Raw genomic sequence first — 21,147 nt, 5'->3', positions numbered from 1 at the left:
GGGAGGGAACATTGTTAGATAGATAGAGAGAAGGATTGGTTTGGGTGAAGAGGAGGGCAATGTACCAAATGTTCGTGATCAACATGGTGCATTGAGGAAGAGGAATACATAGAGAGGTGCATAGGAGGTACAGATAACAAAGATGAACCCTTTTGCATATACAGTACCACATTGTCAGTGAAGGCAAACATGGATAGATGGATGGACAGGCTGAGCTATTAGGTATGTCTATTCAGTGGGGAATGTGCCCAACACAATGTATAGGGTTGGCAGACAATGTTTCAACAAGTGTATTGGTATGTTCTATAAGAATTCCCAGGTATATAGTAGAGCTGACAAAGGGTCATGGTTGTAGTCACTTCTTGGCCACAGCCAACCTAGAGGGAGTGAGTAGTTGGACCTGTGGACTCACAAGGACATCAAGCTCAGTTGGCATAACATACTACACAAAAACATTGTTCCACATCCTACTTTGGTGAGTAGTGACTGGGATCTTAAAAGCTTGCAAGCAGCCATCAATGCAATGATGGGTCTCTCCTTGTCCAGAGCAAAGAAGAGTGAAGAAAACCAAAGATTCATGGAAACAATTAGTCCAAGCAATTGGTACACCATGCTATCCTCAGCCTATGTGACTATGACTATGAGACCAGAAACACAAGAGGGTGCCTGGCTACCACTGCCAACCACTCAGAGGGGGATCTATGTAGGAGATCCTGCATAGAGTGGGAGAACAATGTGAAACAAAACTCGAAATCATTTGAAAAAGAAAAAGGGGACCAGGTTTGCTGGTCTGATAGAACCTGATTGAACCACTGAGACTATGGCCCTTGGCTGCCCGTTAGGTCTGGAATTGAGCCCACTCCTATGGCTTCCAGCCAAACAAAAGACAGGCACATGAGGTGAACATTTACACTAGGTAGATATACTGCTTGGTGAAAACAATCATGGGAAAATAGAAGGGCTGTATATGCACAGGGAGACAGCTCAGGGGGCAGGAGTGCATGGAGGGATGGACACAAGGAAGAGGTGGCTATGGGAAGGAAGTGGGAGGGGAGCTGTTGCATTGTGGTAAATTGTAGTCAATGTCATGAGACAAAGTGTATGTGAGCTGCTGTATGGAAAGTGAATTTGCTGTAAACTTTCACCCAAATCACAATTAAAAAAAAAATTACTTCATTTTCTAGTGTTTCAGTTCTTAGTGTTTATTTTTGCAAAAGTAAGCACACTGTAGATTAAAATTTCTTTTTCATTTTTAAATAGATTTGTAACCAAATTACTAGAAGACCTCATCTTCTTTGTTGCTGATGTGCCTAATAATGGACAAGAAGTTCTGGATGTTTTTATCACTAAGCCAAACCGAGAACGCCAAAAATTAATGAGGGAACAAAATATATTGGCACAGGTGAATTTTTTCTTTGTGTTAGTTATTGATTGCTTTGTACCCCAAAGCTTAGTGGCTAGAAAAAGAAAAAGATTCATTATCATTGTTTCTGTGGGTCAGGAGTCTAGGAGTAGCTTAGGCGGGATGTCTTTTGTTCAAGGTCTTTCACAAGGCTGCAACCAATGTGTTGGTTGGGGCTGCAGTCATCTTAAGGCTTTACCTGGGGAGGATCTACTTCCAAGATGGGAGTCTCTCCACAGGCCTGCCTCAAGACATGGTAGCTGGCTTATTCTAGAAACAAGGGGCCCAAGAGAAAAGAGCCAAGATGGCAGCTATAATCTTTATATTCCCTGAACTTGGAAGGGACAGCCTATCAGTTCTACTGTATTCTACCAGTTAGAAGTAAGCTAATAAATCCAGCCCACATTCAAGTAGAGAGAACCAAACAGGTGTGAGTACCAGGAGGCTAGAATCACTGAGGGCCATCTTAGAGGCTGCCATCCATCAAAAACCAAAAAAACCAGTTGTCATTGAGTTGATTTTGACTCATGGTGATGCCATGTTTGTCAGAGTAGGAATGTGCTCCACAGAGTTTTTCATGGCTGATTTTTGGGGACTAGATTGCCAGGACTTTCTTCCATAGCACCTCTGGGTAGATTCAAACCACCAATCCTTTGGATAGCAGCTGAGTGTATCATTGATATGCACCACCCGGGGGAGTCTACTACTTACCAGAGCCCTCTAAAAATCCTACATGGTCAGACTGTCTCTAGAAAGTATGCTGGAAAAATTTCTAGGTAGCATTTTCAGGAAAGTACCATCTCTATCTGCTTCCTATTTCTTTTCTTTCTTTCCCACAGGAAAGTTTAAAAAGGACAGTGTATTTATCAGCTCACAAATGGTCTACACAATACTCTAGTTTTTTTTCCCCCTAAACTGTAGAGATGCTTCTACACAATGTCTTCTTGAAATTGTTCATAATACTTTAATAAACTAATCCACTTCCTAATAATGTGCAGATATGGACCTGTTAAACTTTATGCATTTTTAATTAGTCAATTGCTATTTAAAGTAATGGACTTCTGCAATAATAAAGTGTAGACTAAGGAAGATACTAAAGGAATAAAATATGTTGTTATTGCACCTATCTTGCAGAATTGGGAAGGAAAAGCAGTAGACATATATTGTCAGTTGATATTTTATAGCTGAGTAAAGCTATAAATCAATATTTCTCTTAAATAAAATAAAGGTTGCAAATCTAATTGGCCAAAGTTTTTTTATGACAGTAGCTATTCTTTTGTACAGAACATTTTATCACCAGGAAATTTATGACTTTGAATGGCTTACTAATATTATTTTAATCAACACATGTCAAACATTTTACTTCAGTATTATAAATATAAAATTCAAAGTTTAGTGACTATGGGATTGTTGAAGAGATTTGAATTTGTATCATGTTTCATGGATTCTGAAGGATAATTGCTTTCCTTTTTTCTTTTTCCCTCCTTGTATTAGTGCTCATGCCTTTGCTTGTGTGCTCTTTACCAAGTTTACTCATCCTATCAGCTCCTCTCCAGGTGATCCTACCTGTTGCCCTGCTGCCTAAAAGAGTCATATTTCTCATTGCTTTTTAAATACCTCCCAACCACTAACCTTTTACCAAAGGAATCAGGCTCCTAGATGCCACCAGTTGCACATATGTGGCTCCTTATTTATGTGTGGCTGCTGATACACTGATTTGGCCACATCGTTGTGTACCAAGACCAGTAAATACAGTCCTTCATGAAGAGTTTTAGAAGCAGTATTTGGAAGCAATTTTCTGATGTCAGTTTTAGATGAAAAGTAAATATTTTTCTTTATATTATTTTGCTTTTAGATAATTATAGAATTCAACAGAAGAAACTATAAAGCCTATAAAACATATATCTATATTTTAGTTCATTTTAATATGCTCTTATAACTTGGTACAACCTAACACCTTTGTATTTTTATTTTTAATTTAATTTCTATTCCAAATTTACCTTAATAATGTTTTTTTGCCATTCCATTTAGGAAAATCCTCTAGCAATGTTTTTATGCTTCTGAATATATTGGCCCTATATCCTAAATCCCTTTTTTCTACCTTTTTACATTAATTTTACTCAAATAATACAGAAGTATTTTTGAGTCAGTGTTCTTATTTATTTATAAAAAGAAATGAAAGTAGGTTGCCAAACATGCACCTCTACACATTAGAATAGGTGGTTGTTTTTATTCCTGATAGGTATTTGGGATTCTTAAAGCACCCTTTAAGGAGAAAGCAGGAGAAGGCTCAATGCTGAGGCTTGAAGACCTGGGGGACCAAAGATACGCTCCCTACAAGTACATGCTGCGGCTCTGCTACCGGGTTCTGAGACATTCTCAGCAGGACTACCGGAAAAATCAGGTCAGAGAGTGGCCCTTATTTTTCTGTCCTTAACATTTAAGGTATGGGGGAGGTCCTTTTGTTTACTACTTGAAAGCATATACAGATGAATGGGAAAGGTAACTCTGAAATGAAATGTTTTATATTGACAACGCACAAAAATGTTCTCTTTACCTCTACATAGAATTAGAACCAGTGAGGAAAGATGTCCTGAGTTCCTATTATGTGTGTGGTACTAGCTTCTGCTGGGCAGGATGCACACCTGCCTGTTCTATGGAGAGAGGAAGAAGATGGTTCTTGGGCTGAGAACCATGTGAAGCACAGCACCACCCTGTAGGGGCCAAGGAGTTTTAGTCCAGTAGAGTGTATCTGAAACATAAGGGGGAGGTGAAGAGAGGACATAAAAGATGAAAGACCACATTCTGGGAGTTCAGAAGATGGAGATGTCACTTGTGTCTGGGGGACAAAGGAAGGGTGCTTGCACAGGGAAGCATTTGGGTAGGATGAAGATCATTTTCATAAAGTTACATGGAAGCAGGAATTTTAGGAAGAAGAATCTATAAGGAGAGAATGATGGATGCTAGAAAGGGAACTTTTGCCCTAAGATATCCATAACTACAGAGGATAAAACCAACCAAACCAAACTTACTCCCATTGAGTTGGATCCAACTCATAGTGACCCCTCCTTGGGTTTCCAAAGCTGTATCACTACAGAAGTAGATTGTCCCGTCTTCCTTCTGAGGAGTGGCTGGTGGGTATGAACTGCCAGCCTTCTGGTTAGCAGTCAAATGTCTTAGGCACTACACCACCAGAGCTCCTACAGAGGACAGGGAACCTATTTATTTCACTGAAAGTGATAATACTTTTACATCTCAATTAGTCTTTAAAATTCAAAAATGTAAATATTTATTTAATATAAATTTGTTTAAAATCAATTATCACTTGGTAAATTAACGTTTCATGTTTCTGTTAACCAACTTGAGAGAAAAGTGTGTCATTAGTAAATTTCACCTATAAGTTTAGTCCATGAGGAATTGTGTTGTGAGAGAGGGCTGGTAAGCCATGTAATACCTACTGTATTAGAGCTTAAATTCTAAAGCCCCGTGGTCTGCATTGGGAGCCTTAACTCCATTTGGAGGCTTGATAAAAGTTTTAGATGCCGTTTGGGTTCTTTCTGACCACCAAATCATCGTTGTGGCTATGCACAGACAAGTTCTTGGGCAAACCTAGGGAGGGGCAGTTTGCTTTCCAGAAGAGTATGATTGGAAGTGGGGAGCATAGTGCCTAAGGCACTTGACTGCCGGAAGGCTGGCAGTTCAACCCACCAGCCACTCCTGGGAAGGAAGATGGGGCAATCTACTTCCATAGTGATACTGCCTGGGAAACCCAAGGAGGGGTAGCTATGGCACATAACAAGAAAAACAACAACATGATTCAAAGTAGATTATGCTCAGGAAAGGAACTAGGGAACTTGCCTGAAACTGTCCATTTCTGATTTAAATTAAGGTTGGGTCTTGGTATTGTTTGGTAGCCACCTTGTGGCTAAGACTCAGGCCCCGTGGTCATGAGTCACAGCCTATCTGGATCACCACCTAGCCAGGTCAAACTCATTGCCATCGAGTTGATTCAGATTAATAGCAACCTCTTTGGGTTTCTGAGGTGGTAAGTCTTTATAGAGATAGATTTCCCAGTCTTCCTTCTGTGGACTTGCTGGTGGGTTTGAACTGCCAACCTTCTAGTTAGCAATCAAATGGCTTAGGCCCCCAAGGCCCAAAACCAATTCTGTAAAACTTTCCTATCTTCAAATCCCAATCATGGTCTTTTTCTTGCTTCTGTAGTCCCATCTGCAACAGTGATAATTCTATTTAACACCAATGATGATTTTTGTGATAATTCCTCTTTTTAAAAAAATCATATATACTTAGCTAGATGGCCATGACTTAGGGGACTCCATTCACCTTTCTCATGCTGATGGTTTCCCTCATCCAGGATGGTTGTCTTTGTTTTATCTAAGGCTTAATAAAACTATTTCTCTTGAACCTTTGTGAATCTGGGGTCTCTTTTCCCCTAATACACTATGACATCAAGCCTAGAGAGTGGAAAATTTCTGGGAAAAGTTATTAGTATTTATTGTGTGCTTACTTTGTATCAGGTCAGTTGTGAACACTTTTCATGAATTAACTATCTAATCCTCAAAACAACTGTATGAGATTGATACTATTATTATCCCTCTGAAATAAAGAGGGAGCTCTGGTGGCATTGTGCCTAAGGCATTTGACTGCTAACCAGAAGGCTGGTGGTTCAAACCCACCAGCCACTCATTGGAAGGAAGATTGGGCAATTTACTTCTGTAGTGATACCTACCGCCTTGGAAACCCCAGAAGGGTCACTATGAGTCGGATCTGACTTGATGGCAGTGAGTTTGGTCTTTTTTTTTTTTTAAATAAAGAGCTCTGGTAGTGCAATAGTTAAGCACTCAGCTGCTAATTTAAAGTTGGGGGTTCAAACCTGCCTGGTGACTCTGTGGAAGAAAGACCCGACAATCTGTTGCCGAAAAAGATTATAGTTTGGAAAACCCTATGGGGGCAGTTCTACTCTGTGGCACATGGGTTTGCTATCTGTCAAAATCAGCTCGATGACACCTAACAACAACACAAATGAGGAGCCCAGGCACAGAGAAATTAAGTAACTTGCCCCAGATCACAGTTTAAGAATGGAGCCAGGATGCAAATTCAGGCTCTTAATCATCACACTATTGCCTCTCTTAATAGTTTGAAAATTTCTCAGAAATAAAAAAAATTTGCTTTAGGAAAAATGTGTTAAAATATGTTGGCTTTGAACTTCTGTTTAAAGATCAAGAGAAGGTTTTAAAAGAATATGTAAAGGAGATTAGTCAGAACATAAACAATATGGCAAGGGGTAAGGAGCAAGGGGAGAATGTAAATAAATCCTTAAATACTTTCTAATGAAATTCTAGATATGAACATTCTTCTTTCCAGGAACTGAAAATGCTGTCATTGGAATTATTTTTCTTACCTTTATTGTGTTCTTTTTAGATGGTAAGATAAAGTAGATAGAGGTTTTTCTTACTTTATTGGAAGAAAAATTAAGTTCCAGAAAGTTAAATCACATAGCTTCAAGCACTCTGAGACTCAGTGTCTGAGATACTCCCAATGTGAGGGCCTCAGTTACTCAGTGAGGGCATGTGTGGATGATCGTGAAAGGTTGCTATGCTTGTCCTTGTTCCTCTTCTTGGGTCTCGAAAAATATACATTACTGGACAGGCAACCCCTTCACACTTACCAGCTGTAATCTACGATTATTCCCTGTTTTTGGGAGGGGCTCTCTACAGTGCTGCCCTGTGCTTCTGGGCCAAATCTCCTAGATTTGCTTATTCTGCTCATCCCTCAGGTTGCCCAGGCAGCATATCTCAACTGGTGTCCGCTCTTAGTCCCTCAAGGTCTAGCACACCTGGCTCTTTCTCATTCCACTCTGTCTTTGCCCAGGGACTCATGTGCCCACTGTTCTGAGGAACATGCAGTTTACCCTCTGAAAACCCCCATTCTCTGACCAATTTAAAAGAAAAAAAGACCCTAAAAACTCCATCCCTCTAATTTCTCCTCTCCTTTGTTCTTACTTTACCTAGTCATAGCACTTCTCCCAGTTCACACAATTTGGGTGATCTATTTTCCAGATTTCTTTAGAGCATATTACTGGGTGATCCATTTTTCTCTCCTTTTGAGGTGTCTCCCCAAGATGTAAATCACTGAACAGACAAAGGAAGAAAGAATCTCCTAGCATTCTTCATGGGTTAAATTTCTTTCTCCTCATTTTCTTATGAGTACCCTAAGTGAATCTCAGTGATAGTCAAAAAACATTTTTTTTCCCTATCTGTTGAATTATGAATGCTTTGTAGTAAACATAAAGTAGTTTTCTGATGTTTTTATTTAGTACATGATTTAAAAAATAGATATCTACTTTTTGCATAATTAACTTGTTTTCCTTTATCTCAAAAACTCACTGCTGTCAAGTCAATTCCCACTGATAGTGACCCCCTCCTTGGGTTTTTGAGGCAGCATCTCTACAGAAGTAGATTGCCCAGTCTTCCTTCTGAGGAGTAGCTGGTAGGTTTGAATTGCCAGCCTTCTAGTTAGGAGTCAAATACATTAGGCACTGTGCCACTAGAGCTCCCATTTTCCTTTATAGTAACCTATATTTTATAGAATTCTAATAGGAAATTCAGTTATGATTCAGTGGTGAGCCAAGTCTGTAATATTGAGTCTCTATTTACTATTATTTATAGAACTTAGTAACACCTAATTTTATTTGATCATTTATCAACATATTTGATGTTTACCTTTTATGAGAGTATGACTATAATAGTCATCAAAATAAATCAATACCTGTCTTTAAAATGATACACTGACTGAAGACATTTATTTTACTTAACTTGTTGTTGTTATGTGCCATTGAGTTGGACCTCACTCCTAGTGACCCTCCTTGGGTTTCTGAGGCAGTATCACTACGGAAGTAAATTGCCCAACTTTCCTTCCAAGTAGTGGCTGGTGGGTTTGAACCGCCAGCCTTCTGGTTAGCAGTCAAGTACCTTAGGCACTATGCCACCAGAGCTACTTACTATACAAAACCTTCATTTGAGAGGCCACAAAAATGCTGCCTAGATTATAATTAGATTTGTACAACCAGTACATAGGGATTGATATGTTCAAGGGACTTTGACTTAAGGAAAACCACTTTCTGATCAATACATTCTTCCACTGTGGAACCAGAGATATATTCCCAAGGAGAATTCCCAAGAAATCAAAATGAAGACTTATGATTGTGAAAGGGGTTAAGCTCCTCACTAGGGCTATGGTTGAATGTGTGTGTTGTTTGTCCATGGAACTGAGAAATGAGCAGTAGTGATTGGAATTTAGGAGAGTTACTGTGAAGGAATTGGTAAGGAACAAGGCTCCAGGAATTGATGGAATACCCATTGAGATGTTTCAACAAATGGATGCTGGAGGCACTCACTTAGCTATGCTAAGAGATTTGGAAGACAACTACCTGGCCAACTGGTAAAAATCCATATTTGTACCTGTTCCAAAGAAAGGTGATCCCACAGAATGTGTAAATTATTGAACAATATCAATATCACATGTAAGTAAAATCTTACTGAAGATAATTCAAAAACAATTACAGCAGTATATTGACAGAGAGCTTCCACAATGCAAACTGGATTCAGAAGAGGATGTGGAATGAAGGATATTATTGCTGATGTCAGCAATGATATTATTGGCTGAAATCAAGGAATACCAGAAAGATGTTTACTTATGTGTTATTGACTATGCAAAAGCATTCGATTGTGTGGATCATAACAAATTGTGGATAACATTGAGAAGAATGGGAATTCCAGAACACTTGATTGTACTCATGAGAAACCTGTACATAGATCAAGAGGCTGTCATTGGAACAGAACAAGGGGATGGTGGGTGGTACACAATCAAGAAAGGAGTGCATCAAGGTTGTATCCTTTCACCATGCCTATTCAACTTGTGTGCTGAGCAAGTAATCCAAGAAGCTGGATTATATGAAGAACATGGCAGCAAGATTGGAGGAAGACTCATCAACAATCTGCAATACAAAGATGACACGCCTTTGCTTTCTGAAAGTGAGGATGACTTGAAGCACTTACTGATGAAGATTAAAGACTACAGTCTGCAGTATGGATTACATCTTGATATAAAGAAAACAAAACTCCTTACAACTGGTTCAATAAACAACTTCACAGTGGATGGAGAAAAGATTGACGTTGTCAAGGATTTCATATTACTTGGTTCTATAATCAACATCAGTGGAAGCAACAGTCAAGACATCAGATGATGTATTGCATTGGGCAAATCTGCTGCAAAGGACCTCTTTCAAGTGATAAAGCGCAAAGATGTCTCCTTGAAGACTAAGGTGTGCCTAACCCTAGCCATAGTATTTTCGGTCTCCTCTTATGCATGTGAGAGCTGGACAATGAATAAGGAAGACTGAAGAAGAGTTGGTGCTTTTGAGTTGTGGTGTTGGAGAAGAATGCTAAGAGTATCATGGTTTGCTAAAAAGACTAACAAATCTTTCCTGGAAGAAGTGCAGCTGGAATGCTCCTTGGAAGTGAGAATGGCCAGACTGCGTCTCACCTACTTTGGTCATGTTGTCAGAGGGAACCATTACCTGGAGAAAGGATATCATGCTTGGTAAAGTGGAGGGTACACGAAGAAGGGGAAGGCCCTCAAGGAGATGGATAGGCAGAGTGGCTGCAATGATGGGTTTAGGTGTAACACAAGTGATTGGGTGAGGGTGGCACAGGACTGGGCAGTGCTTTGTTCTACTGTACATAGCATCACTATGAGTTGGAGACAACTCAACAGCACCTAACAACAGAGATAACAGTGTGAAGAATAAGGAGCAGCTTAAATAACTCGTGATTGAAACTCCCCAATAGCTTAACTTTGCTCTTAGAATATGTCTTTGTCCTTTACCATGGCTCACAAGACCTCTTTTGGTCAGGCCTCTTTCGACCTACCTCTCAGGTTCACTTCTGGCTTTGTCTTCTCTTAACTACACTCCAAACTTGTTTATATAACTATAAACAGTGGCCTCCCTTGTTTATGGAACACAGCAAGGTAGGTGCCATCTCAGGGCCTTTGAACTCAGTAGTCCCCTCTGCCTGATGGCTTTCTCTACAGGCCTTCTCCCAGCTCCCTCCTCATCATTTCTATTCTAGCACAAATGTTACTATCTCAATGTCCACCCTGCAGAAAGTTGTCATCTTTCTCCATCCCTCTGTTTTCTTCATCAACATGTAAAATGATCACATTTTGTTTGCTTATTTACTGTTTCTTTCCTGTCATTGGAATGTAAGTTCCATGAAAGCTTACCTATCTTGTTTGCTGCCATATCCCTAGCCTTTCAAATCGTGCTTGACTTTGAGAAGTGTTTTTGGGTGAATGGATCTTTTTAAAAAGTGATTAATCATATTAGTTTATTTGTCACTGTTAAAGTAAAAAGTGGTATGAAATTACACCATTATTTTAAATAATAGATTCATAGAACATTGTACTTTGTGTATAAAAAGAAAATCAACTCAAGTCCAATTGAGATCTTCATGTAACTGCATAGTTCTCAATGTCTCATGAATGAAATATCAACACTATTTTTTTTATATATGTAATTATGCCAAAATTGTTGATTATGACTTTTGGGAGGGTTATGAGAAAGACATCTGTTAGGCTGGTGAAAGCTACTGTGTCATAAAAGATTGTTATCTTAACCAGATTTACTTTTCATTTTAGCCACATATAAGATTTTAAGCACCTGTGTTAAAGATTTAATTATTTCTAGGGATAGTATAAATTTCAAAACCATTAGTTGCTATTGAGTCAGTTCAAACCCACGGAGACCCCTTGTATGTCAGCATAGAGCTGTGCTCTGTAGGTTTTTCAATGGCTGAGTTTTTGGTAGTAGAGCTTCAGGCTTTTCTTACAAGGTATCTCTTGGTGGACTCAAACCTACCACCATTCTGTTAGCAGACTAGCATTGGCCTTTTGTACCACCCAGGGACTTCTTTACTTCAGTTATGTGTCACCAAGTTGGTTCTGAGTCATAGCGACCCTATGTGTACAGCAGAATGAAACACCGCTCACTTCTGTGCCATCCTCACAATCGTTGCTATGTTGAGCCTGTTGTTGCAGCCACTGTCATTCTTGTCTCATTTGAAGGTCTTCCTTTTTGTCACTGAAGCTGTACTTTACCAAGCATGATGTTCTGCTCCAGGGATTGCTCCCTCCTATTATTTGAGTTAGGTATATACTCATATGCTTATTATAATTTAAATGAAATATATGCTAATGTGTTTCATTTCCTTCCTTGAATACCTATTTACTGAGGAAATATTTATTTGCTTTTCTTTTTACAATAACTTTTAGTGAATTTTTTGTTGTGAATAAATTAATCAATGTTACCAACCCTAATAGAACCTCCTATATTTCTAAACTGTTTGGTAGCTCATTCTGACAATCTTTCTTCTTTGCAGGAATATATTGCTAAGAATTTCTGTGTCATGCAGTCCCAGATTGGCTATGATATTTTGGCAGAAGATACCATCACAGCTTTGTTGCACAACAACAGAAAACTACTAGAAAAACATATCACAGCAAAAGAAATAGAAACATTTGTCAGTTTACTCAGGAGAAATCGGGAGCCAAGGTTTGAAGTGGTTCATGTAGTAGACTTTTCTAGTGGGGATTGTGGCTTGTTTATTTATTTTTGGAACTTTTAAAAGTTAGAATTCTTTCATATCACTAACTTACATGGACAAACTAAATTGGACTTATCACTATAATAATTGTTCTCTTAAGCCGTAGGTCACCACATAGTCATAATACTATATATGTCATAGGAGATCAAAGTCCTTTATAGGTTGGCATTTATGTGTATTGATTTTCACCCTAACTTAGGTTTTTATATTACTGTATAGATTTTCAAAATACCTTTATGTACATTATCTCATTTAAATCCTTATACATTCTCATGAAGTACACAGAGCACATATATTATCTTCAGTTTAGAGATAAGAAAATAGAAACCCAGAGAACAATTTGCCCAACATTATCACAATAGTAAGAACAAATTAAATTAACCAAGGCTTTCTGATTCCAAATCACATTCTTTCTATTGTACCATACTGCCTTATCTAGGAAAAAAATACAGAAAAGTCAAGCAGATTAGCAACGTTATCTTAACTAATTAGTACAGCAAATAAGTGCTAGAAGGTAGGTGTAGACCTGGTAACTGAACCAGGCTATAGTTACTCTAGCTAAATATGTGCTTATTTCATTAGCTTTGATCTGCATGTATTTTGGTATTCATTTCTGGCATAGTCTCACTTTAGGACATATAAATAATTTCTAGACATTATAAGCCACAGTACTTTGGAATGAGTATCACCAAAATAAGTATAAGTAACTGTATCCTTTATGAACAAGGTTTGCATTCAATAAAAACAAATGAATATTTGATTTGTTTCTAGCCATGGAGTAGATAAGTAACACATTAGAAATATTTTGCATGGAAATAATAATATAAAATATAAACATAAAATAAAAGATTTTTGATTATATCTCAAATTATGTTTTTATTATTATGATGATATAAGTGCTATGTTTTGTGATCAAATTTTTTTCTCTTGCCAGGTTTTTGGATTATTTATCAGATCTCTGTGTTTCTAATACTACTGCAATACCTGTAACTCAAGAACTCATCTGCAAATTTATGTTGAGTCCAGGCAATGCAGACATTCTCATTCAAACTAAGTAAGTCCAGATAGTAGTAGTAATGGGGTTGTATTTTTCTGTTCATTATTTGTGGATATTGTAGGTTTTCGTTTTTTAAATCATGTTTGTGAGTTTTGTAATGGATTTAGTACCTGTTATTTATTTCAAGGGTGGTCTCAATGCAAGTAGACAACCCCATGGAGAATTCCATCCTTTCAGATGATATGGATGATGAAGAAGTTTGGCTCTACTGGATTGACAGCAATAAGGAACCTCATGGCAAAGCTATCAGGCACCTGGCTCAGGAGGCAAAAGAAGGAACCAAAGCTGACTTAGAAGTTCTTACTTATTATAGGTTAAGTATTGTAGAGAATCATAATTCTCATACAGAGATTATTCTCTGAAACCTCTAGGAAGAAGAAATTAAAATTCATGTCAAAAGTAGGGTATCTGAAATATTTAGTACCATTTTAATTATTCAAAAGTTAACATTTGTGTTTTTCACATATACAACTTGTAATTTTATGATTTTACAGTGTTTTGGATTTTTTATGTAACAAAGGGTTTTATTTTATTTTATTTTTTCCTGGTATTGCTTGGTGTGAATATATATAAGAGACATATTGGGACCTAGGTGATGAGGAATTAGTGAGAGATGGAACTGGGGATGGTGAATCTTATCTGGGTGCAGAGGTGGTCTCAGAGAGGGTTAACCAGTAGTTTAGTATATAGTATTTATGACTATGTGGTGACCTAGGACTTAAGAGAAACTGACATCTATAGTTATGCATGTTCAACAGTGGTATATAGTTACAGAAATCTTAATGGTAGTGATACCGAAATAAGGCTGGTGGGCAGAGGTGCAGTTAACGGTGGTCAGTATATTGGGAAGAGGAACCTAGCTAGCAACCTTTAGTTTAAGGGCTAGAAACTTAAAGCAAAAGCCCTTGGACCATGTTGGACCCAAATGTTAGAAAAAAAGAAGAAAATAACTCACCTTCCCTGGTCTCCAGAGCTATAGCAACCAAGCCAAATGCTAATTCTTGATCTCAAAGATTGGTGAAGCCAAGTGTACTGATGCCATTTGATGTGGTTACATTGGATTCAGGTACTGAGTGGAGCTAAAGTTATAGATCATAGGTAATAGCACCTGGAGCTGAGTGTGGGAGCTCTGGTGGCATAGTGCCTAAGGTATGTGACTGCTAACCAGAAGGCTGGCGTTCAAACCCATGAGTCACTCCTCAGAAGGAAGATTGGGCAATCTACTTCCATAGAGATACTGTTTCAGAAACCCAGGAAGGGGTTGCCATGAGTTGCAATTGACTCGATGGCAGTGAATTTGGTTTTTGATCTTTGGTAGCTGAGTGAAACTGGGGAAGGCAGATAGGCAGAGTGTCATATTACCTAGTATCCACGGCCTTCAGCTTAGTGTGTTTGTATCCCAGGAGTCTGTGAAGTGTGAGCCTGATAACATTTCACATCAGACTCATTGCTGGAACAAGTAACAGAGATCATAACTGAGTCAGATTAGGGACAATATCATATACTTACCCTACTAGCAGAAGAGTTTCACTCCAATATCATATACACTTGAAATACTGATAACATCAAAGCAGATCAGTCATATGATGTTTCAGAACTTTTTCAAGATAAGACAACTAATACAACTAATGTTTAATATTTTTAAGGTACCAGCTAAACCTCTTTGCGAGAATGTGCTTGGATCGTCAGTATCTGGCCATAAACCAGATATCTACACAGCTCTCTGTGGATTTGATCCTGCGGTGTATGTCCGATGAGAGCCTACCATTTGACCTCCGAGCATCTTTTTGTCGTCTCATGCTCCACATGCACGTTGACCGGGATCCCCAAGAGTCTGTGGTGCCCGTTCGTTATGCCAGGCTTTGGACAGAAATCCCCACAAAGATCACCATTCATGAGTATGTTCAGAAAAAGTTCTTGAGACCTTTGAACTGAGCAGTTGAACTCAAAATCAAACAAATATCTTTAATTTTAAAATGAATATATGGAAAAGCATTTCTGTGTTCTAACTCGGGTTGTTACTCTTGAAAAAAACAAAAACAAAAAAAACCCAAAAAACCTCTCATTTTGTAGGGTGAAAACAGCTCTAGAATGGAGAACCTTTCTGGAAACCAAAAAACAAATAATATTATTAATAATAAGAGTAATAAGTAGTTATTATGGCAGACTCTGATGTAAGTCCTTTAAATGTGTTAACTCATATTACAATGGTCCCAATTTACATATTAGATACAATACATAGAAAAGTTAGCTAATCTACCCAAGAGTATGAAGCCAGGCATTAAAGTAGTGTGTATGTTTTCCTATTTTTAGATGACTACCGTCAATTTAACTTGCTTTATCTTCTTTCTGTCTTTCCAGGTATGATTCTATAACAGACTCTTCAAGAAATGATATGAAGAGGAAATTTGCACTGACAATGGAATTTGTTGAAGAATACTTGAAAGAAGTTGTAAATCAGCCCTTTCCCTTTGGAGATAAAGAAAAAAACAAATTGACATTTGAGGTATTTCTTTTAACCAATTCACTTTTAAAGTTATTCAGTTTTCCGTATGAAAAATCAGATAACTTGAACAGCAACTATTCTCTCCCTCTAATATTTAGGAGGTTTTGGTAATTGTACTTTAGTTCGTGAAGGTATAATTCTACCATTGATTAGACCAAAATTAAACCACTGATAGATTAAAATACAGACTTACATGGTTCTTTAATTATTCTTTATGTTCAATATTCTTTTTCTTGATTTTATTCTGTTTCATTTTTTCTCTGTATGTTTTACTGCATTTAGTGAACAAAGATGTTTTTGGAGGTTTGGGTACACTTTTTTGATCTCCATGTAGTTGGTGTTTTTAAAAGCCCCATTAAACTGAATTAAAATACCTTCCAGTTGCAGTATCATTTTGGGAATATAGTGACAAAACTGGAGAGAAGACAGTGTTTCTCGTTACCTGTTGTTTTAGCTGTCTATTACTATGGAACAAATTACCCCAGCACTTAGCATCTAAAACAGCAAACGTTTATTTTCTCATAGTTTCTATGGTCATGAATCCTAGAGTGCTTTGCTGGGGCCTCATAGTATCTCTTAAGGTTACAATCAAGCTGCCAATTAGGGCTTCAGTCATCTGGGACTAGATGATCTGATTCTAAACTCACTTACATATTGTTGGTGACCTTCCTTGCTAGCTGTTGACAAAACACCTTTAGTTCTGTGCCATGTAGGCCTTTCCATAGGCTTCCTGAGTTTTCTCACAACATGATACCTAACTTCCCATAGAGTGAGTAATCTGAGAGAGAGAGCATAAGACGTAAATTGTAGTCTTTATAACCTAATCTTGGAAGTGACATGCTTCTACTTTACTCTAATGTATATATTACATTACTTTTCCATATATTCATTTTAAAATTAAAGATATTTGTTTGATTTTGAGTTCAACTGCTCAGTTCAAAGGTCTCGAGAACTTTTTCTGAACATACTCATTACTTCTACTTTATTCTAATGGTCATGTAGTCTAACCTTGGTACAATATAGGACCATCTTGGAGGCTAGCTGTCACCCTGATATGTCCTACAGTGTTCAGCAGACCACATAGGAAGCAAAAGAGGAACATATACTTCTGGACATATTTTGTGGATGATAAATTATAAAATAAATACATTATTAAAGTAATTAATTAATATACCATTTATTAAATGATATCCTCTGATTAAAGTGAGTTAATCTTTTACTAAGACATAAATAATTCTAATCTAAACTTCTTTAACCATCTTTCTGCACCCAAATCTTATCTTTTTGATGAGGTTTAATTCTAGATTTGAATAAATTAAGTTCAAGTGGTTGCTTTTGCAGTTATGTGAAACCTTAGGTATTAAAGAATTGGCAAGTTTAGCAATACCTGAACTAATTTAATAAAAAAAAAAATCGATTTATTTCAGTTCCCAATGTTTTTCTTGCCTTTTTTACACCTCATTCCCTTTTTTCAAATCAAGGTGGTCCACTTGGCTCGGAATCTTATATACTTTGGATTTTATAGTTTCAGTGAGTTATTAAGGCTGACAAGAACACTTCTGGCGATCCTAGATATTGTACAGGTCCCCATGTCATCGTATTTTGAAAGATTAAGTAAATTTCAAGATGGAGGTAAGAATTTTTGATGAAACTTAAAATCTTTTTGTTATTATTTAGAGGTAATAAAAAGGAACCTACAGAGAAATGATCATTAATATGTTCCTACATGTTAATAATGTATGTGTACATATCAACAGTAATCCTATGACAGGTCTGAGTGATAATAGGGTAGACTTGTAAGCATCTTTTATTATGCTAAAGCCTTGAAAGACAAATTCATAAGATCAAATGCTGTTCTAAGCAACTCACACTATGGCCAATCCACTAATGAAAGTATTATGGGTTGAAAAAATAAAATCATCTTAAAATTTGTAATTATCCTGGTGTGTGTCATAAGTTGACTATGCTTCATAGCAGGATATAGAAAAATGCAAGGAAAGGGCAGGCTAAGGATTACACAGAGAAGTGGTGAATGCACAGCCAGTGTGAGAAGTAGAGTGAAGTGGACAGGAGATTGGACTTTGGAGTCAGAGTGCCTAGATTCAAATCCTGCCTTTTCCATTTATTAACTTAGGCAAAGTACTTATCTTTTCTATGATTTTCTCTTCTCACCTGAGATACGAAGATGTTAATAATAGTATCTTCCTCATAGCTGCCTTGTGAGAATTAAGTGAATGTGTACAACAGTACTTTTCTCCTAACTCAATAAGTATTATTTATGATGATAATAATCTTAGATTAGATGCACTGAAAGTAGATCCTGAGGTGCCGAATTGTTTGCAGAATACTTATTGAGGAATATGCTCAGTGAGAAAGGTAGAATTGGGCAGACAGAGAGGCTGATGGGTAGTGCAGTTACATCTGAGAGCTCAGTTAATCCTGTAGGGAGTTCCATAGCTGGGATGACCATTCAAAGGTGTTCCAAATGAAAGCAAAGGGTCTGGGCTTGGTATCCTTGCATTCGACAGTAATTAGATGCTGGCTTCATCATGGAGAGGTTGTTTAACCTTGGGCAAGGCAGTTTTCTGGGGTCAAAGTTTATGCCCGGTGAGGTGCACAGCTGTGGGCAGTCAGCAGCCATGCTACCCAGCAACTGAGAGAATAGGTACATCAATATTATCAACTATAGTAAAGAAAGACAAGATTAGAAAGGTTAAAAATCATAAATGAGGGCTGTCCAGGTAGCTGAAGAATGGCTGTTGCCTAAATTTCAGTATCTCCTACAGCCTCCAAAAATGTACATATCAATAAAGAAGGAAATGCAACCACATAAATCCCTGACTTTCAACATAATGAGAATATAGGGGACAGTATAAACTTCAATTATTGTAAGTGGAAAAATAAACAATTTTTAGAACTGTCTCCTACTACAAGGTGTTGTGGCAGTTAGGAGTTTTTGTAAAACTTGTGTTGAGGAGACAAAAGGGGATTGAGATAAATCGCTCTCAGAAAGAAAAAGTGTGAAAATACTAAAAACTAAATTTAGATAGGTACAAACACTGACTAAAGAGGAAGGAATTTAAAAGTACTTAGGTAGCAATCATGGAAAAACAGTGCCTCTGTGATGAATAAGGCTGAAAGGAAAAGGAAAGGCATTGTTGGGGATGGAAAAAAGAAGCAAGATGGAAAAATCCAAAATATCACAAGACAAAAGAAAACCAAAAAAATGAAGGACATACACCTTTCACCTATAGCCAAATTTAAGCAATTGCATTTCACTACTCTGACAGGAGAGGGTGCTCTTGAACTAGAATCAGGTAAGCCACCTCCTATTATTAATTCTGTCCATGAAATGTGTAGATGTAATCAGTCTTCTTCTATACTGAACTATTATAAGACCAAAACAGAATGGAACATAAAAACATTTCAGTTGATAAAAGTAATTATCTGAAAAATTACCATGAAGCAAAAGAAAATTGTCACTTAACATTCTAAACTGTATTAAATATTTTCAAACAAACACTGGGACATAACAAATACTTTGAATCATAAAGTCAAAAAACTAAGGATAGTATCGGACCAAAACCCAGAAAGAAATGAAATGAAAATTGATTGAACTCAGGGAAGAAATAGAATAAAAAGATAGAATTTACTCCCCCCCACCAGAAATACAGATTTAATTGCCAAAGGTTACAACAGGGAGAATAGATATGAATGAAAATGTAATAAAGGACAATGAAAATGATGTAATAACAAGAAAGAGAATGAAAATGACACAAAGAAACAAGGAAAAAAGCTTAAAGGAAAAGTAGTTGAAATGGAAGACAGGCAAAGAAGAGTCATCATATGGATAATTGGACTCCTTGAAAAAGGAAAAACAAAATTATTTTATATAGTAAAAATGCAGAGAGAGTGGGAAAGGGGAAAGGGAAAGACTATGAAAGCAATGGAGAAAAATGGAGTGTATGGAAGTTCTTTACTATTCTTACATCTTTTGAATAAGTTTAAATTTTTATAAAAATAAAAGTGTATCAATCATGTATGAATGAGAGCAAAGTGAAGGACAAGAACTGCACTGGTAAACCAAAGATCAGGGACATGCAGGTGTATACCTTTATTCTGCTGCCCAAATATCACTGGTGAGAGGCTCCTTTGAAAGATGTCAGAGGGTACTTAAGAGGAGATGTCCATATTAAAGATGTGTGATTCTTGCATCATCTCCAGTTTACTCTCAGCTGAACCATTCTAAAAAAGTTAGAAATTGATCCTAACATCTGGTTTCAGCATTCAGTGCGTACTTTCAGGGTTTTGCTCTAAAATATTTTATTCTTCTGAAAGCTTGGTAATATCTTGTTTGTATTCTCTACTATCTTGTCCATTTCTTCCCTGTTAAGATACTTTTTTCCTCTTTTAACTTTTGTATAACTTATATCTTTTGTAGTGAACTCCATTCATCTATGAATGCTTTAGTCATTCTTTAATCTATGTGATAATTAATTTATTTAATAAGTATTTTTTGAATAACTATTCAGACACTGTTCTAACTACTAGGAATAAACAATGAACAAGGTTAACAGTCCTTTCCCCCCCGTTTGGGGAGGGCAGACAATAAATAAACCAGCAAAATCTCTATTCTTTCCCTTTTGATAGTTGTAAGCAGATAATTAAAAAAGAATACATACTTAGCATCAGATAATGCTATGAAGAAAAAGTAGGACTATAATATGGAGAGTGATGGAGTAGGGGTGGGAGACCTATTTTGTAGTTAGAGTAGATTGAACAGCCTCTCAGACTTTTCAGCAGTGGCTGGCATGCAACTAGGAAGTAAGCTCTGAGGCAGGAATGAGCTTAGTATGTGTGAGGAACAGCAGAAACAACAGTGTAACTGAGATAAAGAAAGAAAAGAGGAGGAGAGTAGGAGAGAAGTTTGGAGAAGCCCAAATTGTAAAGCCTTGGAGGCCTTTGAATTTAAGTTGTGTTGAGTTTGATGGGCAACATTTAGAGGGATTTGGGAAAGGAATGATTTAATCTGATCACTTTGCCTGGTGAGTGGAGAACAGAGAGTATATATGTGGGTGTGTTTGGAGGACCATTGTTAGGATGGAAATTGGCTAATGGTGTTGGATAACAGTAGTAGTGATGGAGTGGTGAGAAGTAGATGGATTTGAAATTTTATAGTCTAAAGGATGGGACGTCATATAACAACAACAACAACAACAAAGGATGGGACTTAGATGTGGAATGTGAAAGAAATGAGAAAGTCGAAGATGACTTCTAGGTTTTTGTGGTAGTTCAGTTTGTGTGTCAACTTGGCTGGGCCTGATTGAGTGACTGGGCAGCTGGATGTAGTATTTCCCATGATGAGACTGGTAATCAACTCCATGGTGGAATCTACTGTGAGCAGCTGAGTAGCTGCCTTAGGGAATGTGGTCTGCTTCCTGTATATACTCAGAAGCCTTGGGGAATGGTCTCTAGCTTGTGGCACGCTTAGACCCTGCAT

General features: G+C 37.4%; 1 protein-coding gene across 1 annotated transcript in view; it reads left to right on the top strand.

The window, feature by feature from the left end:
• Positions 1–21,147, top strand: part of ITPR2 (inositol 1,4,5-trisphosphate receptor type 2) — a 724,583-nt gene that overhangs the window by 257,823 nt on the left and 445,613 nt on the right. Inside the window, exons 14-21 of the mRNA XM_007949781.2 lie at positions 1,261–1,402; positions 3,645–3,806; positions 11,860–12,032; positions 13,019–13,138; positions 13,269–13,454; positions 14,788–15,039; positions 15,503–15,647; positions 17,129–17,279. Of these exons, the coding sequence (XP_007947972.1) occupies positions 1,261–1,402; positions 3,645–3,806; positions 11,860–12,032; positions 13,019–13,138; positions 13,269–13,454; positions 14,788–15,039; positions 15,503–15,647; positions 17,129–17,279 (1,331 nt within the window). The remainder of the gene's footprint in view (positions 1–1,260; positions 1,403–3,644; positions 3,807–11,859; positions 12,033–13,018; positions 13,139–13,268; positions 13,455–14,787; positions 15,040–15,502; positions 15,648–17,128; positions 17,280–21,147) is intronic.

This window comes from Orycteropus afer, unplaced genomic scaffold (assembly GCF_000298275.1).
Source record: "Orycteropus afer afer isolate SDZICR_OR568_19922 unplaced genomic scaffold, OryAfe1.0 scaffold00254, whole genome shotgun sequence".
NCBI classification, from domain to species: domain Eukaryota; kingdom Metazoa; phylum Chordata; class Mammalia; order Tubulidentata; family Orycteropodidae; genus Orycteropus; species Orycteropus afer.
Note: the sequence above shows the minus strand (reverse complement) of the source record. Positions and strands in the feature narration are given on the sequence as shown.